The sequence below is a fragment of the Ornithorhynchus anatinus genome, chromosome 3, assembly GCF_004115215.2.
Source record: "Ornithorhynchus anatinus isolate Pmale09 chromosome 3, mOrnAna1.pri.v4, whole genome shotgun sequence".
Taxonomy (NCBI): domain Eukaryota; kingdom Metazoa; phylum Chordata; class Mammalia; order Monotremata; family Ornithorhynchidae; genus Ornithorhynchus; species Ornithorhynchus anatinus.
The window spans coordinates 119469376-119495039 of NC_041730.1; the positions used below are offsets into that span (position 1 = coordinate 119469376).

Consider the following 25664-nt stretch of genomic DNA (forward strand, 5'->3'; position numbering starts at 1 on the left):
AGTCCTGAAGCGTGACAATTCAACTTTAGGCCATTCCCAATTTTGATTCTGCTCTTAAGGAAATTCTACTCAGAATGATGCTGACTTTTTCCACAACATCGGAGAGCTGTTCATTTATCTTAGACTAATTGAAAAAAGCCCCAAAGCCCCCACCACCACCTCACAAACCTAGAAAACCTGCCTAACAAATCAGTTAAGATTTGGCAAACTGGCACCTAAAAATTTATTTTGGTTCAGATCTGAAACTTATGTGGAGATAATTAAAGATAATTCGGGCTCAATGAGACAAAGTGAACGCGACTCAAATCGAATATGAGTTGATCCACTAAAGTCAAGCAAAATCTCTCTCCGAAACTAAAACGTCTAATGAGATTGGCAGAAAACTGTCCTTTAACTAAAGACTGATTGATATTTCTCATACTCCTAGTGATTGAAACATTCTGCAAGAGAGACAAAAAACAAAATCAAGTCATCTTTCATATTTCTAATTACAAGCTGGCGTGGCGCATCTCAGAAGTTCAAATACGATGTGAAACATCAACTCCCTGAGATCATCTTCAAAACTGAGCAACTGCTAATTCTGCTTGATTTTCTGATAAACGCAGTGGGAGACATTTATTACCTCAGTGAAATTTAAGCAGGCTGTGAATGTGACATCACATAAACTGGATTTCACAGGGGAATGAATTACTAAAATAATCGGATGCATATGGATGACACGTTTAAGGGTTGCTGTCCACGTTGCCTTTCCCGTAAATATAACGCTTTGGGGGCATTTCCATGAAAACATTTTACTTTAGTCCTCGCTTTCATCATGTCGAATAACAATAATGTTGGTATTTGTTAAGCGCTTACTATGTGCAGAGTACTGTTCTAAGCGCTGGGGTAGACACAGGGTCTACAGATTGTCCCACGCGAGGCTCACAGTCTTAATCCCCATTTTGCAGATGAGGGAACTGAGGCAAAGAGAAGTCAAGTGACTTGCCCACAGTCCCCCAGCTGCCAAGTGGCAGTGCCACGATTCGAACCCATGACCTCTGACTCCCAAGCCCGGGCTCTTTCCACTGAGCCATGCTGCTTCCCTGTCATATAGTGTCATCCTGCCAAAGAACTCTTCTTCCTGATCCTTGACTAACATCGAGCTCCGAAGGGTACGACGGTAAGAGTCGGATGACCAACGGTCGATTTTACCTGACGGCTGTGAAGGGGCGTCACGTTGTCGCCTACGCTCAGAAAGTTAAGGAGGTGGGGAAGGCGTCCAGACAGTAGTGCGTAGCCCCCCGAAGACGGCACCGTTGAGCTACACATAGAACGTTTTCCCTCCTCTCAGCGGTTACCATTGTGGCATCTGTTGCCAAACCATATATTAATAATAGTAATAATGTTGGTATTTGTTAAGCGCTTACTATGTGCAGAGCACTGTTCTAAGCGCTGGGGTAGATATGGGGTAATCAGGTTGTCCCATGTGAGGCTCACAGTTAATCCCCATTTTACAGATGATGTAACTGAGGCACAGAGAAGTGAAGTAATAATGTTGGTATTTGTTAAGCGCTTACTATGTGCAGAGCACTGTTCTAAGCGCTGGGGTAGATACAGGGTAATCGGTTTGTCCCTCGTGAGGCACACAGTTAATCCCCATTTTACAGATGAGGTAACTGAGGCCCAGAGAAGTGAAGTGACTCGCCCACAGTCACACAGCTGACAAGCGGCAGAGCCGGGAGTCAAACCCATGACCTCTGACTCCCAAGCCCGGGCTCTTTCCACTGAGCCAATATTCCAAGAGCTTAGTACAGTGCTCTGCACACAGTAAGCGCTCAATAAATATTATTGAATGAATGAATGAATGAGAACTGCAGGCCAGGAGCTCCTCCAACGGAGTCGTCGGGTTTTGAACTTTCAATTAAAAATACCCTCATTTGATCTTGCCGGTAAACTGGATGTCTGCAGAGCATTTCTGTGAGCCGAGAACAAGGGGCCTTCGTCCAAAGTACCCAGACCCAGTTCGGCACTTGGGGCAGTGAGGGGAAGATTAAGTTATCCCCGGGACTGAGGCATGATTCGGTCGCAGTGCCCCAAAGCGGCACTCTGATCCGGCCTATAAAGCCGAACAAAGGAACGTGAAGATCCCCAGAGTTTGAGTAACAGCCACGCGACGCACGCTCACTTTGAATCTCTCTACCTGCCGGAGAACGAGGCTCAATCTGCTAAACCCGAGATACCTTCTGCTATAGAAGCCTCCCTGGCACCGAGCTAAATCCACTTGGTGGTTGTGAAAACTGAATAGGAGGCTTCTTCACACTGTTTGGGATTACAGGGTGTGCGGTTTAAACAGCTGACCTCCAAGAAGATTAAACACTTCCACCTAAAGCTTCCGTTTCAGCCTGAGTAAGAGGAAGAGAAATCGTTCTAATCGGAAATTCTACCATCTACCTGTTTGCTTGAGAATTCCTTTTATTCTCAGACAGGAAACCTGAAATTTCAAGGCAGGAAATTATCTCTGATTTCTCCCCACTCATTCATTCATTCAATAGTATTTATTGAGCGCTTACTATGTGCAGAGCACTGTACTAAGCGCTTGGGATGAACAAGTCGGCAACAGATAGAGACAGTCCCTGCCGTTTGACGGGTTTACAGTCTAATCGGGGGACAAGTAGCAGAGTCTAGATTAGAACCCAGATCCTTCGACTGTCAGCCCGTGCTCTTTCCACTATGCCACGCTGCTTCCCAAGTGCCTAGAACAAAATATACGTGACTGCTTTTACCTATAGCTGTCTTTCCAGCTTGAAGAAGATGTCTCTGAGAATGAAATTCACCTATGGTGGTTGAAGCCCCTCTAGGGCAGGGCCCATGTCTTCTTCTTTTATTGCACTGTCCCAAGTACTTAGTACAGTGCTCTACACACAGTGGCCACACGCAAAAAATACTGCTAATGATGATGTTCAACAGTTCAGAGAGATTCCCAGTCATCAATGAGGTGGAATCAAAACTCTGAAATCTGGGTTTCAAGACTCTCTAACAATAATAATAGTAATTAAAATAATAATAATAATGCTGGTATTTGTTAAGCATTTACTATGTGTCCAGCACTGTTCTAAGCGCTGGGATAGATACGAGGTAATCAGGTTGTCCCCCGTGGGGCTCACGGTCTTCATCCCCATTTTATAGATGAGGTAATTGAGGCACAGAGAAGTTAAGTGACTTGCCCAAAGTCACACAGCTGAGAAATGGCAGAATTATCATCTGATCTCTCACTAACCTACACCCCTTCATCTCTCCAACATGTTGGCTTCTTCTCTGTCACCCAGGGTCAATCAATTCATCAATCAATTAGCGGACATCACCAGAGGCAAGGAAATATTTGAAGAGAAACGTTTTTCCCCAATCACGTCGGTCTATAAGTCAATATCTAGATAACCATTATTAGGGGTACGGACAAAATATAAAGAGGTTTCACAAGCGCTGTGAATCTCGGAGCAGCCCGGGGGGTCGGGGGGAAGCCTCGAGAAGAAAACTTTTCAGAACTAGGAAATCATATTCGGCAGAAGAATTCACTCTGAAATTGTGAGAAGACCCTCTACACGCAAAGGGAGAATTGGAATCGGAATTAGAATCGGATACCACGAACTCTATCATAAGACCGAGGGGTCATCAGTTTTAGAATTATTCACTACCCACCGATAATTTGTTTCCCTTTTTAGGATGATTTAATTCCTGGGGTCCTCTTCCTCTCAAAGCCAGATTGAAGGTTAGTGAGCTATAGCACAGCGGTTCACTCGGCCTATCACTGATAATAAAGACTGCGCAGCTCATTCTCTGTGACTGTGGGCAAGTCACTTAACTTCTCTGGGCCTCAGTTACCTCATCTGTAAAATGGGGATTAACTGTGAGCCTCACGTGGGACAACCTGATTACTCTGTATCTTCCTCAGCCCTTAGAACAGTGCTCTGCACACAGTAGGCGCTTAACAAATACCAACATTATTATTTTATGTGAAAATGCGGTCATACCGTGGGGTGCGTTTTCTCATAGACTTACATATTAGAAATTAGGACCTGTTCCACATACTCTGGAAAAATAACAGGAAATCCTTTAGGTGCCCTATACTGTGATGGATCGCTGAAGTACTGCTTCATCTTTGTTAAAAAGTCATTCAAAGCACCATATCAACATTAATTTTTCCTTCATAAACCCTAAAGAGAAACCCACCTAAAAAAATATTAGTCCTTCTGGACTTTAAGTTCCCTCTAGCTCCTGTGGACAGGGAATGGGTCTACCGGCTCTGCTGTACTGTATTTTCCCAAGCGCTTCAGCGTGGTTCAGTGGAAAGAGCCCGGGCTTGGGAGTCAGAGGTCAGAGGTGCGAATCCCGCCTCTGCCACTTGTCAGCAGTGTGACTGTGGGCAAGTCACTTCACTTCTCTGTCCCTCTGTTACCTCACCTGTCAAATGGGGATTAAGACTGTGAACCTCACAGGGGACAACAGGATTACCCTGTATCTACCCCAGCGCTTAGAACAGTGCTCTGCACATAGTAGGCGCTTAACAATTAGAGAAGCAGCGTGGCTCAGTGGAAAGAGCCCGGGCTTGGGACTCAGAGGTCAGGGGTTCTAATCCCGGCTCCGCCGCTTGCCAGCTGTGTGACTGTGGGCAAGTCACTTCACTTCTCTGGCCGCAGTTACTTCATCTGTAAAATGGGGACTAACCTGTGAGCCCCACGTGGGACAACCTGATCGCCTTGTATCTCCCCAGCGCTTAGAACACTGCTTTGCGCATAGTAAGCACTTAACAAATACCACCATTATTATTATCATCAAACAAAAACTCCTCACCATTGGCTTTAAAGCAGTCCGTCACCTTGCCCCCTCCTACCTCACCTCTCCTCTCTCTCTCTCTCTCCAACCCAGCCTGCACACTTTGCTCCTCTAGTGCTAACCTTCTCACTGTACCTCCATCTCACCTATCTCATCGCTGACCTCTCGCCCACCTCCTACTTCTGGCCCAGATCGCCCTCCCTCCTCGTATCGGACAGATAATTGCTCTCCCCCACTTCAAAGCCTTATTGAAGGCACATCTCCTCCAAGAAGCCTTCCCCGACTATGCCTTCCTCTCCTCCCACTCCCTTCTGCGCCGCTCTGACTTGCTCCTTCATTCATCCTACCTCCCATCCCCACGGCACATAGGTATATATCTACGTAGATCTGTAATTTATTTATTTACCTATCCATTTATCTGTATTAACGTCTGTCTCCCCCTCTAGACCGGGAGCTCGTTGTGGGCTCTGTTTGACGCTTTATTGTACCCTCCCAAGTGCTCAGTACACAGTAAGCGCACAGTAAACCCATCAGAGGGCAGGGACTGTCTCTATCTGTTACCGATTTGTACATTCCGAGCGCTTAGTACAGTGCTCTGCACATAGTAAGCGCTCAATAAATACTATTGAATGAATGAATAAATACGACTGAATGAACGTAGGCTCCACAGACGGTCGACAAGCGCTCAATAAATACCACCGATCGACTGATTAAAACATAAAACCTACAACCAAGGAAAAAGGAATCGCATACCCTAACCCGAAGATGATGCGGTTCCTCAACTGCTCAGTGACTTTCCCTGGGCTGGCCGGCCAAGCCCGCGACTCAGAAAGCACTGCTCATTCCTTCATTCCATCGTATTGATAGGAGCGCTTATTGGGTGTGGAGCACTATGTTGAGCGCTCGGGAGAGCGCAATACAATCAGCAGACACATTCCCTGCCCTCGACGAGCTCGCCGGGGCTGTACTGCCCGTGTCCTCCCAGAGTGCTGGGCCCCTCGCCGCCCGGAACTCCGGGAGGGCAGGAGTCAACTGGGAACTTCCCGTTATTCCTCCGTTTCTCTCCCTGGTCCCAGAGCCTCGGTCCGGCCCCTTCGGCAAGAACCTTCTACGTCCCTCCTCGGGGAGCTCTCCGCTCCCCCCGCCCTGCCCTTCCCTCTTCCCGGGCACCTTTCAAGCCCATCCCATCCCACGCCCATCCTGCTTTTCCTCGTTTATAATAACGATAATAGCGGCGGTATTTGTGAAGCGCTACGTGCCAGGCACCGTACTAAGCGCCGGGGCGGGTGCAAACAGATCGGGCTGGACGCATTCCTTGTCCCTCATGGACAGTCTCAATCTCCATTTTACAGATGAGGAAACTGAGGTCCAGAGAAGTGAAGTGACCGGCCCAAGGACGCACGGCAGACGAGTGGCAGAGCCAGGGTTAGACCCCGTGACCTTCTGACTCTCAGGCCTGTGCTCTATCCACTACGCCACGCTGTTTCCCAAGGATTATCCCAACCTCCTTTATCGCGGGGAATTTTTGGAGGTCCTTAGGCGTCGAGCTACGCTTTGCGATGGTTTCCTAGCCCTCGGGTGGCCATCGCGACAGCTGTCGCCATCTCTTCCCCTGGTAAGGCATTCGGTGGCTGGCAGCCCATTTCCCCACCTTGACCTGAGCCGCGGAGACAAAGGCACGGGCTTTCATTCATTCGTTTGAGAGCTTACTCTGTGCACAGCACTGGCCCAAGCGCGTAGAACTGGACTAATCAGATCGGGGCGACATGGCAGGGATGAAGCCACCGCTTCCCACTCCTTCCCCACCTCACCCCAACCTGTCATCGCCTCCATCCCACAACCGGACTGGGAAATAAAAAGCGGGGTGGGGGAGAAGAGTGGTGGAGGGAGTTGTCGTAATGGCTAAAAAATTACTTAGCAGCACAATTCAACCCACAGAACGTGAAGGAAACCGTAAAGTAACTCAGAAGAGGGATGGACAGGATGAGAATTGACTTACCTGCACCGACTGGATGCAATGTTTTCTGGTTTTTGTTTTTTGATTTTTTTTTAAATGGTGTTTGTTAGGTGCTTACTATGTGCTAAGCACCGTACTTAGTGCAGGGGTAGATATAGGCTAATCAGGTCGGACAGTCTGTCTCTCACATGGGCCTCACGGTCTTGATCCCCGTTTTACAGATGAGGGAACTGAGGAACCGAGAAGTAAACTGACTTGCCCAGGGTCACACGGGAGATGAGTAGCAGAGCCGGAATTGGAACCCAGGTCCTCTGACTCCCAGGCCTGTGCTCTTTTCACCAGGCCACCCTGCTTCTAATAGTAATAATAATAATAATAATATTGGTATCTGTTAAGCGCTATGTGCAGAGCACTCTTCCAAGCGCTGGGGTAGATACAGGGTAATCAGGTCCCACGTGAGGCTCACAGTCTTCATCTCCATTTTCCAGATGAGGGAACTGAGGCCTAGAGGAGTGAAGTGACTTGCCCACGTCACACAGCTGACAAGTGGCAGAGCCGGGATTTGAACCCATGACCTCTGACTCCCAAGCCCGGGCTCTTTCCACTGAGCCACGCTGCTTCTCTGTTGAGAACAGAGCTTACAAATCCTGGGATACGTCAGTAAAGTGTTGAACATATCTCTGGATTATAGGTATTATGGGGTTATGGGAATCTAATGTTGCCTTTATGTTGCTTCCTCAATAAAGAAAAGAACCTACTGTGTGTCAAACACTGTACTAAACTGGAGTAGAGACAAGACAATCGGGTTGGTCACGGTCCATTTCCCACATGGGGCTTACAGTCCTAATCCATTTTACAAATGAGGGAACTGAGACACAGAGAAGTTAAGTGAGAAGCAGCGTGGCTCAGCAGTAAGAACCCGGGCTCGAGAGTCAGAGGTCATGGGTTCTAATCCCAGCTCCGCCACTTGTCAGCTGTGTGACTGTGGGCAAGTCACTTAACTCTCTGGGCCTCAGTTCCCTCATCTGTAAAATGGGGATCAAGACTGTGCGCCTCACGTGGGACAACCTGATCACCGTGTACCCACCCCAGCGCTTAGAAAAGTGCTCGCCACGTAGTAGGCGCTTAACAAATACCAGCATTATTATTATTATCATCATTATGTCTGCTGTGTGATGTCGGGCAGGTCGCTTCACTTCTCTGGGCCTCCGTGACCACATTCTATAAAGACGGGGATTAAGAGTGTGAGCCCCATGATTAACTCGTACCTACCCCGGTGCTTAGAACAGTGCTTGGCACAGAGTAAGCCCCAAGTCACACAGCAGACAAGTGGTGGAGCTGGGATGGAAGCCCAGGTCCTTCTGACTCCCAGGCCCATGCTCTACCCGCTAGGCCACACTGCTCCTCTCCTCCACACATCGAGTTGCTCGCGTTCCTGTTGACGGGAGCTGCGCTTTCTGGTACCTTTGGAGAGCAGGGGTCAATACCCTAAATCATAAAATGAGAGTGTCGTGTGGACTTTTCTTCGGCTTTCTTTAGCCAAGGCCTTCGGTCTCCTAAGGGTGCGGGCGATTTTGCCGATCGTCAAGAAAAAGAAAGCAAAACTTTCCATTCACTTCAAGCAGAAAGGGCACTCAGGAGGCGTTAGGGGAAAAGGGCAGATAGAAACATTCCGAAACAGGGGTAACAGCGAAGTGGCAAACATTCTTCATTCATTTACCAGTAAAAACGTAACATGCATCTACGCGTCGATCATCACTCAATCGATAAATGGTGTTTACTGGTGCTTACTATTGCGGAACACTGTACTAAGCGCTCGGGGGCGTGAACTACACGATCCCTGCCCTCCAGGAGCTTCCAGCTTAACTTCATGATCCGGATGAGTGCTAGGACACGGCAGAGAAGCAGCGTGGCTCAGTGGAAAGAGCCCGGGCTTGGGAGTCAGAGGTCATGGGTTCGACTCCCGGCTCTGCCACTGGTCAGCTGACTGTGGGCAGGTCACTTCACTTCTCTGGGCCTCAGTTCCCTCATCTGTCAAACGGGGATGAAGACTGTGAGCCTCACGTGGGACAACCTGATGACCTCCCCCAGCGCTTAGAACAGTGCTCTGCACATAGGCAGCGCTTAACAAATACCAACATGATTATGATTACTCTGCGGGTTAGAGGGCAAGGAGGGACTTCGATTTGATCGTGCCCCCTCCTGTCTCTCCACTCTTTTTTTTTGTCCCTTTCCATTTTAGCGCTCCAAATCGGAATCTTGAGCACTAAACAGTGGGAATAATGAGAGGCCTTGATGGGATTCGGAAGTGCAGCCACCACAAAGTTCAATCGACGGTATCACTCAAGCTCACAAGCGTGTTAACTTACCACTACTGCCACAGTCTGCACAAGAAAGGAGTTCTTCTGGTTTTTTCTCACGATTTGATTCTTTAGTCCCCAAACAGAAGCTACATATTGGAATGGGATCAGCTCGAGGCTAGAATAAAATTAAACCCCAACTGGTTAGTTTTCTCATTTAGAAATTTTTCACTGCAAATTGTAAAAAGCAACACAAATGTAAATTCTTCCCAAGCCTTCCTTTAGAAAGGAACTCAACTCGCTCGCTAAGCAGCCCTCAGACAGCGAATTGCAAAGCAGAAAACCCACTAACTTGCTAATTGTAAAAGACTAGACCCCTACGATTATTTTAAATTAAGTTCTGCGCAAAGTATCACCTAACGTTTTTATTCAACGAGTTAGGAAGCCCACAGGATGCTTTAGAATTATTTTAAATAAGGTTCTGCACAAGGCATCACCTCACGTTTTTATTCAACGCCTTTAAGAAGAGCCCACAGGATGGTATAGAGTTGACTTCTTTTAAGAAATCGAAGATATCACTTGTCAGATAAAACACAGTTTATACATTCGGACAGAATTATTCAAAATTCCCTGACATCTCAGTGTCCTTAGACTCTTCAACCACAGTATCCTCTGGCAGGGTGGCCAACCTCCCATAAACTCACCCAGCTGTAATAATAAAAAACAATAATAACAATAACGAAAATAATAATTGCGGTTTGGGTTAAGCACTTATTATGTTCAAGCGCTGTACTAAGCGCTTGGGATAGATACAAGATCATCAGGTCCCACGTGGGGCTCACAGACTAATTATTCAGTGGAAAGAGCCCGGGCTTGGGAGTCAGAGGTCATGGGTTCGAATCCCGGCTCTGCCACTTGTCAGCTGCGGGACTGTGGGCAAGTCACTTCACTTCTCTGTGCCTCAGTTACCTCATCTGTAAAATGGGGATTAACTGTGAGGCTCATGTGGGACAACCTGATTACCCGGCGCTTAGAACAGTGCTCTGCACATAGTAAGCGCTCAACAAATACCAACATTATTATTATTAAATATTCAAAATTCCCTGACATCTCAATGTTCTTAGACTCTTCAACCACAGTATCGTCTGGCAAGGTTGCCAACCTCCCATAAATTCACCCAGCTGTAATAATGAAAACAATAATAACAATAATGAAAATAATAATTGCGGTTTGGGTTAAGCACTTACTATGTTCAAGCGCTGTGCTAAGCGCTGGGATAGATACAAGATCATCAGGCCCCACGTGGGGCTCACAGACTAAATAAGAGGGAGAACAGCAGCGTGGCAGCAGTGGAAAGAGCACGGGCTTTGGAGTCAGGGCTCATGAGTTCGAATCCCGGCTCTGCCACTTGTCGGCTGTGTGACTGTGGGCGAGTCACTTAACTTCTCTGTGCCTCAGTTCCCTCATCTGTAAAATGGGGATTAAGACTGTGAGCCCTACGTGGGACAACCTGATTCCCCTGTGTCTACCCCAGCGCTTAGAACAGTGCTCTGCACATAGTAAGCGCTTAACAAATACCAAATACCAACATTATTATTAACAGGAATCGAATCCCTCTTTGGCAGATGAGGGAACTGAGGCAGAGAGAAGCCAAACAGCTTGTCCAAGGTCAGGCAGCGGACCGACGGCAGAGCCGGGATTAGAACCCAGGTCCTTCTGACGCCCAAGCCTGGGTTCTTTCCACTTGGCCACGCTACCTGTCAGAGTTGTTGTCAGAACGACCGGGAAGGACGGCACACTGAAGCCTTCCACTACCATTGTATTTACGGTTACAGAAATATCATTATGGGCTCTCCTGACAAGACCAACTTTAGCTCATTTTTTCCAGACGACCCATAAATTTACAGAGAGTTGGCAACTGCCTGCTGGATAATGAGACAGCATCAAGATAACGATAGATTGTGATTATAATAACGGTGTCTGTTAAGCGCTCATTATGTGCCAAGCACCGCTCTAAACGCCGGAGTAGATACAAATTAATCAGGTCGGGCCCGCTCCCTGTCCCACGTGGGGTTCTCAGTCTAACTTCGGGACATTTAAAGGTGGTTTATTCAATCCCCCGCTAAAATGAGCAGAAGAGAATATCTACCTCACTGAGGGAGAGGATGACGGAGAAAGCGCTAACCAAGAATTGAAAATTTTAACTTGGAAAATGGGGTCCTCTTAGCACCGCATTCCTCCAGAGATAGGTGGGTTGCTCTTGTCCCCTTATCCCTAATCCCAAGAAAAAGCCAGGTCAGTTACCAATCTGTAAAACCAACGAGAAAAATCGGCCCACTTGCCGACATCTGACTACCGTCAATAGAGAGACGACTTTGAACGACGCATCCATCCGCACGTATTCTCTATTTCTTTCTCCCAGCGTTCATTCGGTAGTATTTTTTGAGCACTTACCGAGGGTACCTAAATGTTTGGGACAAGTACGAGGACAGTAATTCCCCACCCCGCCCGGGGCCGACGGACAAAGAACGGGTTGGGGGTGGGCACGGAGGGAGGGCTGGTGACTGCCACGTAAGGAAAGAGTCGCACGATAAAACTGCGGCGAATTACGGACGATAATAACTACGCTAAGTGCAGGAAAAGACTTGCAAAGTAGATTTTCAGGCCCCTTTACGGGATTTAAAGATATGTAGAGAAATGGCGGTTGAGTATCTAGGTGCTCGGAGGGAAATAGAAAGCAAAATTCTTTCATTCGATAGTATTTATTGAGCTCTTACTATGTGCAGAGCACTGTACTAAGCGCTTGGAATGGACAATTCGGCAACAGATAGAGACAATCCCTGCCCATTGACGGGCTCACAATCTAATCGGGGGAATGGCTCCCTCTACACAGTTTGTTGTGTTATATTGTACTCCCCCAAGCGCTTAGTACAGTGCTCTGCACAAAGTAAGCACTAAATTAATATCATTGATTGAAAATGGCGGGGTGTATGAAGCCACTCCAAATCACCAGTGTGTTTCGTGAGTCACCTTACGCTAACTGTCAGGAGTTCTGTCTGAAGTGATGCCACGAGGATATTCTCAGTGTGGAGAGGTGTAGTCTAGGGGGAATATCAGTCAGTCAGTCGTATTTACTGAGCGCTTACTGTGTGCACAGCCCTGAACTAAGCCTCGGAGTCAGAGGACCTGGGTTCTAATCCCGGCTCTGCCACTTGTAGGCTGTGTGACTGTGGGCAAGTCACTTCACTTCTCTGTGCCTCCGTTACCTCATCCGTCAAATGGGGATTAAGACTGTGTCCTTCACGTGGGACAACCCGATGACCCCGTATCTCCCCCAGCCCTCCGAACAGTGCTCTGCACAGAGTAAGCGCTTAACAAATACCAACATTATTATTATTAATCCCTGCTCAGGTGCACAGGGGATGTGGAAGTGTTTAAGTGGCAATGGAAAGATGGCAGATTAATTGAGGAAGGCCTCCTGGAGGCGAGGTGATTTTAGGAGGGCTTTGAAGATGGGGAGAATAGTGGTCTGCCAGATGTGAGGAGGGAGGGAGTTCCGGGTAGGATGGCAGGCGTCACTTATTGCCGCAAAAATAGCTGGGTGCACTGCTGAAAAGAACTGAATCAACATGTTGAAATAAGAAAATACTGGAGAATTAAAGAACTCATCCATTTTTAAAAGTATATTGCAATCTATCCTGGAACTCTGGGGTTTCAAGAAATGCAAAGGGCTCCTCTACACTGTAAATTCATTTTGGGCAGGGAACAGGTCTGTTTATTTTTCGTATTCAATCGTATTGAACTGAGCGCTTTCTGGGCGCAGAGCACTGTACTAAATGCTTGGAACAGTACAAATAACGACAGACACATTCCCTGCCCACAACCAGCTTACGTGGCTCAGTGGAAAGAGCGCGGGCTTGGGAGTCAGAGGTCAGGGGTTCTAATCCCGGCTTCGCCGCTAGTCAGCTGTGTGACCTTGGGCAAGTCACTTAACTTCTCTGTGCCTCAGTTACCTCATCTGTCAAATGGGGATTAAATCCCACGTGGGATGACCTGATCAGCCTGTATCTACCCCAGCGCTTAGAACAGTACTCCGCACATAGTAAGCGCTTAACAAATACCAACATTATTATCTACCCAGCGCTTAGTACGGTGCCTGGCACATATTAAGTGCTTAACAAATGCCATTATTACTACTATTATTATTATTTAGGGCCAAATGTCCAGAGATTGTCTCGATGACCCGCGGCCATGGATTCGGTCACTAAGCATCAGCGTCTTCAAACCTAAGGAAAACTCTCTAATGCTGTTATATATCTTGAATATTTTTCAACTGCAAAGGGAAGTCTTCCCTCGCACCGCTCTTGTTTTTAGCTGAATTTGCACTTCTGTGGCCGGTTTTAATGTAGCACTGAAAAGCATTCACCTCGGTACAGTGAGGCATCGCCTGCTGAGGGAGGGGGAAAAAGAAAAGCTACTGCAAATTGGTCACCGATCCTCGCCATAGTTTTTAAAATGCCAGATAATCAGTGCTGCGTAATTGAGGATCCATAGTTATCACTTGCGACCGTTCGGTTGTAATACCTTGGGAACATTTTGGTTCCTTAACAGCAATTATAAGAACAATCCAATTTTAAAGTGACAGCATTCCCCTGATAAATTTTAGCTAAGACCCAGCCTGGGCACTAATAAGATTCCTGCTTTCCTTCGGCTGTAACAACGCTCAAGTCGTTTCTGACATCCTTCCATTGATAAATAATTTACAAAATATCACACGTTCACGCCGTCAAATAAAGCCAAAATCTATACTTCGATCTATCTTTCCCTGATGGATATTCTGGCCGCCAGGAAGTCGTGATTATCAGCCAATATCCAGGCTCATTCTCTTGTTTTTAACTAAAGGTTAAGTAAAGGACAAAGGTTGCTAATAGTTCAAGTCCGGAAGGACCGACGTACTAGACCAGACTCAATATGACAGAAAGCCCGCAGATATTGGCATTTCGGGCTAGGTTTTGGTGAACCCCACGATACTGACGCGATGCTTCAACCGCTTATTTTAAGGATCACTACCACACACTACTCTATAAACCTTTTACCTCTTCTTGAAATCACTGAGCTTTCAAGGCTCTTTTGGCTAACTTTAGTCCCACGGTTTCTAAGTAATAAAAAATTGTCACTGGGAGGAAATGAATTCTTTCATAATGATGGGGGGAAAACGGCCCCCAGGATCGCTATGATTACCTTCCTCCAATCAGACTAGATAAAACCTGTTTCAGTTTAGCACAGCGCTCCGCACACAGTAAGGGCTCAATAGATACCTCTGATTATCACTTGGAAGATTAATAAAAATAATAGAAGTAATCAAGCGCTTACTACCTGCCACGCACTGGGGTAGATGCAAGCCAAGCAGGTTGGACCCAGTTCCCGTCCCACATGGGGCTCACACTCTTAATCCCCATTTTACAGATGAGGTCACTGAGGATCAGAGAAGTTAAGTGACTCGCCCTAAGTCACACAGTAGACGTGTGGCGGGGCCAGGATTAGAACCCAGGTCCTTCTGATTCCCAGGCCCCTGCTCTATCCATTTAAGCAAGCTGCTTCTCTAGAATACAAGAGGGGTGGCTAAGGTTCTTGAACTAAATAATAAGGTTAGCATTTGTTAAGCGCTTACTACGTGCAGAGCACTGTTCTAAGTGCTGGGGGAGATACAGCGCAATCAGGTTGTCCCACGTGAGGCTCACAGTCTCAATCCCCATTTTACAGATGAGGGTAACTGAGGCACAGAGAAGTGAAGTGACTCGCCCACAGTCCCACAGCTGCCAAGTGGCAGAGCCGGGATTCGAACCCATGACCTCTGGCTCCCAAGCCCGGGCTCGTTCCGCTGAGCCACGCTGCTTCAGGGCTGTAGCTAAAGGGCTACAGACCAAAAATATAATATGGCTGAGAGTGGCGGACCCCAAACAATTCCTTTAACCCAATGGCGAGGAAGCATTGCTTAGAGAAGCAGCGCGGCTCAGTGGAAAGAGCCCGGGCTTGGGAGTCAGAGGTCACGGGTTCTAATCCCAGCTCTGCCACTTGCCAGCTGTGGGACTTTGGGCAAGTCCCTTCACTTCTCTGTGCCTCAGTTCCCTCATCTGTAAAATGGGGATGAAGACTGAGAGCCCCACGTGAGACAACCTGATCACCTTGTATCCCCCAGTGCTTAGAACAGTGCTTTGCACGTACTAAGCGCTTAACAAATACCGTAATTTATTTGTTTTTTTAGGGTGGGGCTGGGACGGGGCGGGGAAGGGAAATGGCGGGAGAGCACAAAGGGACAGCCCGCCATCAGAGAAGCAGCGTGGCTTACTGGAAAGGGCCCGGGCTTGGGAGTCAGAGGTTGCGGGTTCTAATCCCGACTCTGCCACTTGTCAGCTGTGTGACTTTGGGCAAGTCACTTCACTTCTCTGGGCCTCCGTTACCTCATCTGTAAAATGGGGATGCAGACCGTGAGCTCCACGTGGGACAACCTGATAACCCTGTATCTACTCCAGTGCTTAGAACAGTGCTTGGCACATAGTAAGCGCTTAACAAATACCATCATCGGCATTAAAAAATAACTAAAGCATATGGCTGTGAGTCCCCAGAATATGGACAATAATAATAATAGTTGTATTTGTTGAGCGCTTACTATGTGCCAAGCACTGTTCTAAGCACCGGGGTAGATGTGAGGTCATTCATTCATTCATTCACTCAATTGTACTTACTGAGCGCTTACTGTGTGCAGAGCACCGTACTAAGCTCTTGGAAAGTACAATTCGGCAACAAAGAGAGACAATCCCTGCCTACAACGGACTCACAGTCCAGAGGGGTAATCAGGTCGGACACAGTCCCCATCCCACATGGGGCTCAGAGTCTTAGTCCCCATTTTCCAGATGGGGGAACTGAGGCACAGAGAAGTTAAGTAACTCGCCCAAGGTCACACAGCAGACACCTGGTGAAGCCGGGATCAGAACCCACGTAGAGTCAAATGTGGCTCAACAGCCCCAACCTGGCTGTCCTTGGAGAAGAATATGGTTCTAAACCCCATCCAAACACACTGACACATACCAATGTCCCCCTTTATATTAAGCGCTTAGTACAGTGCTCTGCACACAGTAAGTGCTCAATAAATACGACTGAGTATTTGCTATCGAAACATTGTGATCCTCCTTCCTACCCAAGTATTTACAGACCCATTTTTTTACCTGCACTTGTTTACAGACCCACAGAGAGCCACAGAAGTAGACTGTAAGCTCCTGGTGGGCAGGATCACGGCTACCAACTGAACTGCGCTCTCCAGAGCACAAGTCAGCACTTAACACCTAGAATTTACAGTCTAGGGAGGGGACAGACACATTCTGGCAAAGCAGAGCGCCCTGTGGGGAGGGAACGTGTCTATCAATTCTGATGTATTATACTCTCATTCATTCATTCATTCACTAGTATTTATTGAGCGCTTACTATGTGCAGATCACTGTACTAAGCGCTTGGAATGTACAAATCGGCAACAGACAGAGACAGTCCCTGCCCACTGACGGGCTCACGGTCTAATCGGGGGAGATGGACGGACAAAAACGATAGCAGTGAAGAGAATCGAGGGGATGAACATCTCATTAAAACAATAGCAATAAATAGAAACAAGGGGATGTACATCTCATTGACAAAATAAATAGGGCAATGAAAATATATTCAATTGAGCGGACGAGCACGGTGCGGAGGGGAGGGGGAGGAGCAGAGGGAAAGGGGGGAGAAGAGGGCTTAGCTGAGGGGAGGTGGGGGGGGGGGGTCGAGGGGGAGCAGAGGGAGCAGAGGGAAAAGGGGAAGCTCAGTCTGGGAAGGCCTCTTGGAGGAGGTGAGCTCTCAGTAGGGTTTGGAAGAGAGGAAGAGAAGCAGTTTGGCGGAGGTGAGGAGGGAGGGCGTTCCGGGACAACAGAGGGCATTCCAGGACAACCCCTCTCCCAAGTGGTCAGTATAGTGTTCCGCACACCGTAAGCACTCGATAAATACAATCGACTGACTGACGTCCTCACAAAGACTACAGTCTAGGAGACAGAAACCCTCACGCATTCAGACGAGGATAATGACAAGATAAATATTCACTACATTCGGACCTCTGCTCAGCCATCTGCCTGCTCTCTGATCTCTGAGTGAGTCATAACTTCGCTATGCCTCAGTTTCCTACTGTGAAAATGGGGCTGAATTACTCGTTCTCCTTCCCCACTAGACCGTGAATCCCACGTAGGACAGGGACGGTATCCGACTCGATCGTTCATTCATTCGCTCGTATATATTGAGCGCTTACCGTGTGCAGAGCACTGTACTACGTGCTTGGAAAGTACAACTCAGCAACAGAGACAATCCCTCCCCGCCCACACCGGGCTTACGGTCTCTTGTATCTGCTCCGAAGTGTAACGTAGTAAACGCTTAACAAACGTCACAATTATTACGCTTAATATTGCTGGAGTGATTAGGAAGATGGAGGTCATCTGGAGTGAGCTGGGGAAGTTTTCGTGGAGCGGGTGAGTTTTCGACAGACTTTGGAAGTATTCAAATCGATTTATTTATCGGGTGCTTAATAAGTGCTCGGGAGAGTACAACAGAGTAAGCAGACACGATCCTTGCCCTCGGAGAGCTCACCATCTAGGGAACGGACAGGCAGCACGGCAGGGTGGGTAGAGCACGGGCCTGGGAGTCAGAAGGTCATGGGTTCTAATCTCGGCTCCGCCGCTTATCCGTTGGGTGACCGTGGGCAAGTCACTTCACTGTGTCTCAGTCACCTCATAATAATAATGATGTTGGCATTTGTTAGGAGCTCACTATGTGCCGAGCACTGCTCTAGGTGCTGGGGCAGATACAGGGTAATCAGGTTGCCCCACATGGGGCTCACAGTTAATGCCCATTTTACCGATGAGGTACCTGAGGCCCAGAGAAGTGAAGTGACTTGCCCACAGTCACCCAGCTGACAAGTGGCAGAGCCGGGCTTCGAACCCATGACCTCTGACTGCCAAGCCCGGGCTCTTTCCGCTGAGCCACGCTGCTTCTCGTCTGCAAAATGGGGATTGAGACTGTAAGCCCCACATGGGACGGGGGACCGGGTCCACCTCAATTTGCTCGTCTCCACCCCAGCGCTGAGTACAGCGCCCGGCACCGAATAAGCGCTTAACGAATACCGCCATCATCACCATCATCACACACCGACAGAGCAGAGCTCCTTATGGGCAGAAGACATGTCTACCGACTCTGATGTACTGTACTGTACTGTATGAGAAGCAGCGTGGCTCAGTGGAAAGAGCCCGGGCTTGGGAGTCAGAGGTCATGAGTTCGAATCCAAGCTCTGCCACTCAGCTGTGTGACTGTGGGCAAGTCACTTAACTTCTCCGTGCCTCAGTTACCTCGTCTTTAAAATGGGGATTAACCGTGAGCCTCACGTGGGACAACCTGATTACTCTGTACCTCCCCCAGCGCTTGGAACAGCGCTCGGCACATAGTAAGCGCTTAACAGATACCAACATTATTACTCTCCCAAGTGCTTAGTACAGTGTTCTGCACACCGTACGCACGCAATAAATACGACCGACTGACCGAAGAGGGAGAGGAGTCTAGGTGAAAGGAATGCAGTAGGAAAAGGCGGTGGAATGGGAGTTAGCAACGTGGAAGGCAGTGGGCAGGTTGGCCGAGAAGGAGGAGGGTTAGTGCGGGGCCTCCTGAGATATGAGGAGCGATAACGGCAGCGGGGCCCGTAGAGTCAGTGGGCGGGAATCGGATCTGAGCACCAATTAGAAGCATTTTAGTGTTCTGAGAAGGGAAGTGCTTTGATCACTCCGACGCTCGAGGAAGTGGATTCCATCCGCCGGGTGACGGATGCGGTGGAGGTCACAGAAACTGGAAGCGGACAAGCCTGGGGAAGAGACAGGTGCCTGCCTGCCGCCTGCCTGCCTGCCTGCCTGCCTGCCTGGGGGGGGGGGGGGGGGTCACGGTCACGGCGAGGGTTAGGGCCCGGGCTGCTGCTGCTCTTCTGGGAATGGAAAGTCTGGGCCGGGGGCCGGGTGGATCCACGAAATATGGCCGAGGAAAGGGCGGCACTTACTGCTGAACCGGTTGCGGGGAATAGAGAGAGAAAGAGAGAGAGGGAGAAGGGAACAAAGAAGGGAGAGAAAGAGTGAAGGAGGGAGAGAAAGAGAGAGGAAGGGAGACAGACGGAGATAAAGAAAGATGAGACAGAGAAGGGAGATGGAGGGAGAGGGAGACAGAGAGGGGAAATTGAGACGGAGATGGAGATAGGGTGACGGGGAGGGAGACAGAAAGGGAGAGGAAGAAAGAAAGGGAAGGGGAGAGGGGGACAGAGAGGGAGTTAATAATCATAATGTTGGTATTTGTTAAGCGCTTTCTATGTGGAGAGCACTGTTCTAAGCGCTGGGGTAGATACAGGGTAATCAGGTTGCCCCAGGTAAGGCTCACAGTCTTAATCCCCATTTTACAGATGAGGTAACTGAGGCCCGGAGAAGTGAAGCGACTTGCCTACAGTCACCCAGCTGACAAGTGGCGGAGCGGGGATTCGAACCCATGACCCTCTGACTCCCAAGCTCGGGCTCTTTCCGCTGAGCCACGCTGCTTCTGTTGCACGGGACTCTCCCAAGCGCTTACTACAGTGCTCTGCACATAGTTTCAATAATCATTTCAAGGAAGTTCAGCAAATTTAACAGCAAGAGTTGGAAATCGAAACCACCTCTCAGTTCCCCAGCTGATTCCCTAGCCAACCGACTGCTGTATCTCATCTCTTTAGATGCTACCGATGCCTGTCTACTTGCTTCGTATTGTTGTCCGTCTCCCCCTTCTAGACTGTGAGCTCGTTGTTAGGTAGAGATTGTCTCTCTCTGTTGCCAAATTGTACTTTCCAAGCGCTTAGTACAGTGCTCTGCAGCCAGTGAGCGCTCGATAAATACGATTGAATAGTGAGCACTCCGTTCATTCATTCAGTCGTATTTATCGGTAAATACGACTGAATGAATGACGGGAAAGGTGAGAGGTGAGAGAACCTTGAAGCAAAATATTCACGAAATTCTAGTCGACGGACGTCAGGGCCGACCTGGGTGAGAGAGCCAAGAGGGGGGTTGTGAAGGGGGACGCCAGATACCAGCACAGAGGGCCACTCGCCTTGGACAGACCTTTGAATGACATAATAATAATGATAATGTTGGTATTTGTTAAGCGCTATGTGCAGAGCACTGTTGTAAGCGCTGGGGGAGATTCAGGTTGTCCTACGTGAGGTTCACAGTCAATCCCCATTTTACAGACGAGGTCACTGAGGCCCAGAGCAGTGAAGTGACCTGCCCACAGTCACAGGGCTGACAAGTGGCCGAGCTGGGATTCGAACCCATGACCTCTGACTCCCTTTCCACTGAGCCACGCTGCTTCTCTCATTACATTATCCCGCGGGCCTGACGTTAAGCACCCGAAGGAACGCGATGGCACCGCACGGAACAGGAGGTACTCTCCCCGGCCTCGCGGAGGCCGAATACCCGAGGCTGGCCCTGATGGAAAGGGATAACCGATAGAGTGAGCCGGGAACTAAAGTTTTCAGAGGAGCAAGGCCGTGAGCTGAGGAAATCAGGAAAAATCGGGGAAAAGATTCACGCTTTAGCAGCCGGAAACACGGCCCCAGTCCTTTCCATGATTATCAAGTGTCAAGACGCTTTTCCTCATCTCCCTTTCCCTTCTGCGTCACCCTGACTTGCTCCTTTGGCTCTGCCCCCTCCGATCCCCGGCCCCTCAGCCCTTACATATAGATCTGTAATTTTATTTAATTTTATTGACGTCCATCTCCCCCGCTTTAGACTGTGAGCCTGCTCTGGGTAGGGGATGTCACCTTTTTTTGTTGCACTGTACTCTCTCAAGCGCTTCGTATTGTGCTCTGCCCACAGAAAGCACTTAATAAACACGACTGACTGAATGAAACTGATATCTGAGAGCAATCTGTGTGCGTTCGCTGAATAATCAAGAGCAGAGTGCTGAAGATCATAATTTCAATTGCAATTTGCATTTCAGTTCTGACTTTCCAGCAACGAGCAACTGCGTTGAGCCCTCGGCTTGCGCGCCGGTTCGGACCCCTATTCCTGTGTCGGCCCAGTCATTTTCGAGTATGATCTGAAACTGGCTCTTCGTTTAAAAAGAGGAAAATCCCTTGATTTTCATCGATAGTAAACGATGGTGAGATCCCAAGCAGGTTAACGTGAAACATACCTCAGATGCAGAACCATTACCGGTTTGACCCTGAAATAACATTTTAAAAGCCCGAGAAAAGCACACGGTACTTAATAGGAAAAGCACCGTAAAGAAATACGATCTGAGCAGAGGTGCTTTAATTCCGCTGCCAAACCAGAACATGATCTTGTTATTCTACACACAAAACACAACTTTAGGACAGACTAATTAATCACAAATATAACTTTTCAGACATTACATAGTTTCACAGACTTGCTTATGGCTCTTGCCAAAGAAAACAGCAATTTGTAAGACAGAAAAAAAAATGAACGTTAAAAAAATGACAAAACGTTTTTAGCTATTTAAAAAAATTTCCTAAGATGATTTTATTTTACCATTTATCCCAACCTTTAGAACTTCTACTGACATTCGCAGCAAAGTGTACATGAATAAAATGAAAATTAGAAAGTCAAACCTAAAGACGGTTGTCACGCTCGTAGGCCGGAGAAAAGTGCACTAAAGAAGAATAACCGACGGACTGCAGTGCCGCGAGAGATAATGATAGTATTAATAATAATGTTGGTATTTATTAAGCGCTTACTATGTGAAGAGCACTGTTCTAAGCGCTGGGGGGGATACAGGGTAATCAGGTTGTCCCACGTGAGGCTCACAGTCTTCCTCCCCATTTTACAGATGAGGAAACTGAGGCACCGAGAAGTGAAGTGACTTGCCCACAGTCACACAGTTGACAAGCGGCAGAGCCGGGATTGGAACCCACGACCTCTGACTCCCAAGCTCGGGCTCTTTCCACTGAGCCACCCTGCTTGCCTTTAAGCATTACAGATATCTAAATATCACTTTGGACGTGTATCGATTCCTGCGCCTTCTTATAAAAATGTTTTCATCGTTTCCAACTTCAATACATTATTTAACTGCACGCTTCCAGATAATTAAACGGTCGTTCTTAACGTATATTTAGTAAATCCGCAATGAGTAATTCAAATGGGTCGCTATTAGGAGTGAACGTGAAAGGTCCTAAAGTTAAATACACCACCGTTCGACCTTTTTTTAAAAAAAAAAGCCGGTCGTACACGCCACCTCAGAAACGAACGTTGTCGTTGCAATAGCGGCCACTTTTATAATTTGTGGACAAGTGTTTGATTACACCCAAGCTGGGAAATCCCAAGTCCTCCCTTTTTCGATGTTTTGTTTACGGAGTTCACGGTACGCGTGAAGCATTTCCTGCGTGCCAGGCGCTGTACAAAGTGGTGGGGTCGACACAAGTCACTTGGGTTAGACAAGAGTCCCCGTCCCGCGTAGGACTCACGGTCTTAATCCCCATTTTACAGATGAAGGAACTGAGGCACGGAAGTGAAGGGACTCACCCAAGATCACCCAGCAGACAAGTGGCGGAGCTGGGATTGAGAGCCAGGTCCTGTGCTTTATCCACTAAACCACGTGGCTTCAGTGGCGATGTCTCCAAACTCATTCATTTATTCATTCGACTATTTTTCGAGAGCTTCCTGTGTACCAAGGACTGTACTAAGCGCTTGGGAGAGTACAATATAATAATGCTCAGAGTCAAACTTCGGAAACACGTCTGGGCAAACGGAGAATTCGTGTTCAGCCAATGTGTTATCGAGAGCTCACTGTGTGCAAAGAACTGTACTAAGCGCTTGGGAGAGTACAATATATACAAACCATACAAACCTCCGAGGAGCAGCGTGGCTCAGTGGAAAGAGCCCGGGATTGGGAGTCAGAGGTCATGGGTTCGAATCCCGGACTGTGGGCAAGTCACCTCACTTCTCTGTGCCTCAGTTCCCTCATCTGTAAAATGGGGATTAAGACTGTGAGCCTCATGTGGGACAACCTAATTACCCTGTATACCCTAGGGCTTAGAAGAGTGCTCTGCACATAGTAAGCGCCTAATAAATACCAACATTATTAAACTTAGGAAACACATTTGGGCAAACAGAGAATTCGTGTTCAGCCAATGTGTTTTCCAGAGCTTACCGTGCGCAGAGAACTGTACTAAGCGCTTGGGAGAGTACGATATAATAATAAACAGAGCCCACGACGCGCTCGGAGTCAAACTTAGGAGACACGTGTGGGGAAACAGAGAATTCGTGTTCAGCCAATGTGTTATCGAGAGCTTACTGTGCGCAGAGAATAATAATAATAATAATAATAATAATAATAATGTTGGTATTTGTTAAGCGCTTACTATGTGCCGAGCACTGTTCTAAGCGCTGGGGTAGACACAGGGGAATCAGGTTGTCCCACGTGGGGCTCACAGTCTTCATCCCCATTTTACAGATGAGGTCACCGAGGCGCAGAGAAGTGAAGTGACTCGCCCACAGTCACACAGCCGACAAGTGGCAGAGCTGGGATTCGAACTCATGAGCCCTGACTCCAAAGCCCGTGCTCTTTCCACTGCGCCACGCTGCACTAAGCGCCCGGGAGAGTACAATATAATAATAAACAGAGCCCACGACGAGCTCGGAGTCAAACTCAGGAAACACGTTTGGGCAAACGGAGAACTGGTGTTCAGCCAACGTATCCAACACCCAAAATGTGAGGGCTGCACTGAGCCTTGAAGGTACTTGAGGCGAAGGAGCGGAGCAGCGGCCGCCCCCCGCCCCCCGCCAGAAGCGGCCTGACGTAGCGGGGAGAGCCCGGGTGTCGGAACGTCACGGGTTCTAAACCCGGCTCCGCCACTTGTCCGCTGTGTGGCCTTGGGCGACTCATTCAGAGAGGCAGCGTGGCTCAGCGGCAAGAGCCCGGGCTCGGGGGTCCGAGATCTTGGGTTCGAATCCCGGCTCTGCCGCCGGTCACCTGGGTGACTGTGGGCAAGTCACTTCATTTCTCTGGGCCTCAGTTACCTCATCTGGAAAATGGGGATTAACCGTGAGCCTCCCGTGGGACGACCTGATGACCCTGTATCTCCCCCAGCGCTTAGAACGGTGCTCTGCACACAGTAAGCGGTCGATCAGACTGTGAGCCCAACGATGGGCAGGGACTGTCTCTATCTGTTGCCCGTTTGCACGTTCCAAGCGCTTAGTACAGTGCTCTGCACCTAGTAAGCGCTCAACAGATACTACTGAGTGAACAAATACCAACATTATTGTTATTTAGCTTCTCTGGGCCTCAGTTACCTCATCTGTCAAATGGGGACAAAGACCGTGAGCCTCACGTGGGACGACCTGATCACCTTCTATCTCCCCCAGCGCTTAGAACAGCGCTCGGCACAGAGTAAGTGCTTAACGAACACCAACGTTATTATTATTATTATTTAGCTCCTCTGGGCCTCAGTTCCCTCAGCTGTAAAATGGGGATGGAGACGGTGAGCCTCCCGCGGGACAGGAAACGTGTCCAACCCGATTCACCTGCATCCACCGCAGCACTCAGAACGGCGCCCGATACACGGTAAGCGCTCGACAGATACCACGGTTAATATCAGGCCTACCGTTCGGCGATGCATCACCTTAGCATCCCTAACTTTTCACCTCCAGGCCCCGAACGCCTTCCCCTCTCCTCCAGCCGCACGTTAACGGACTGCTCCCGAATCTGGCCAGATCCCCCCTGGACCCGCGGACACTTGCCGCCCGCACCACTTCCCGTAGTAATGAATTCCATATGCCGACCACCTGCGGTGGGAAGAAGCGTTTCTCTTCGTTCTGACCTCGGTGTCTTCACGGGGCACTCAACGGACAGCTCCCTCACCTTCGGTCGGTCCCCGGTGACGCTAATTCCGTGCCCTCGACGAGCCTTCGCCATTCGGTAGACATCACCCTGACCCCCGGCGGCCTCGCCTCCGCCAAACTAATTCTCCTCCCCTCTTCAAAGCCCTACTTAGAGGTCACCTCCTCCGAGAGGCCTTCCCGCACTGAGCTCCCCCTTCTCCCTCTGCTCCCCCTCTACCGCCCTCTTTTCCCCCCCTTTCCCTCTGCTCCTCCCCCGCTCCCTTCCCCTCCCCTCGGCACCGTGCTCGTCCGCTCGACTGTATATATTGTCATTACCCTATTTACTCTGTTAATGAGATGTACATCGCCTCGGTTCTATTTATTTGCTATCGTTTTCATGAGCTGTTCATCCCCTCGATTCTGTTTATTGCTATCGTTTCTGTCTGACCGTCTCCCCCGATTAGACCGGGAGCCCGTCAACGGGCAGGGACCGTCTCTATCTGTTTTCGAATTGTCCATTCCAAGCGCTCGGTGCAGTGCTCTGCGCATAGTAAGCGCTCAGTAAACACTATCGAATGAATGAACGAACGTGCCCCGACAGACCCAAGTCCTCACCGTTCCGGCCTCTCCTCACGAGGAGGCTCCTCCGTTACTGGGATTGACTAATCGATCAGTCGATCGGTGCTTCGGTGG

General features: G+C 48.8%; 1 protein-coding gene across 1 annotated transcript in view; it reads right to left on the reverse strand.

Annotated features, from left to right (window-relative positions):
* KAT6B (lysine acetyltransferase 6B) overlaps positions 1-25664 on the reverse strand; it is a 255301-nt gene that overhangs the window by 128461 nt on the left and 101176 nt on the right. The window contains exon 4 of the mRNA XM_029061133.2: positions 9136-9244. Coding sequence (XP_028916966.1) covers positions 9136-9244 — 109 coding nt within the window. The remainder of the gene's footprint in view (positions 1-9135; positions 9245-25664) is intronic.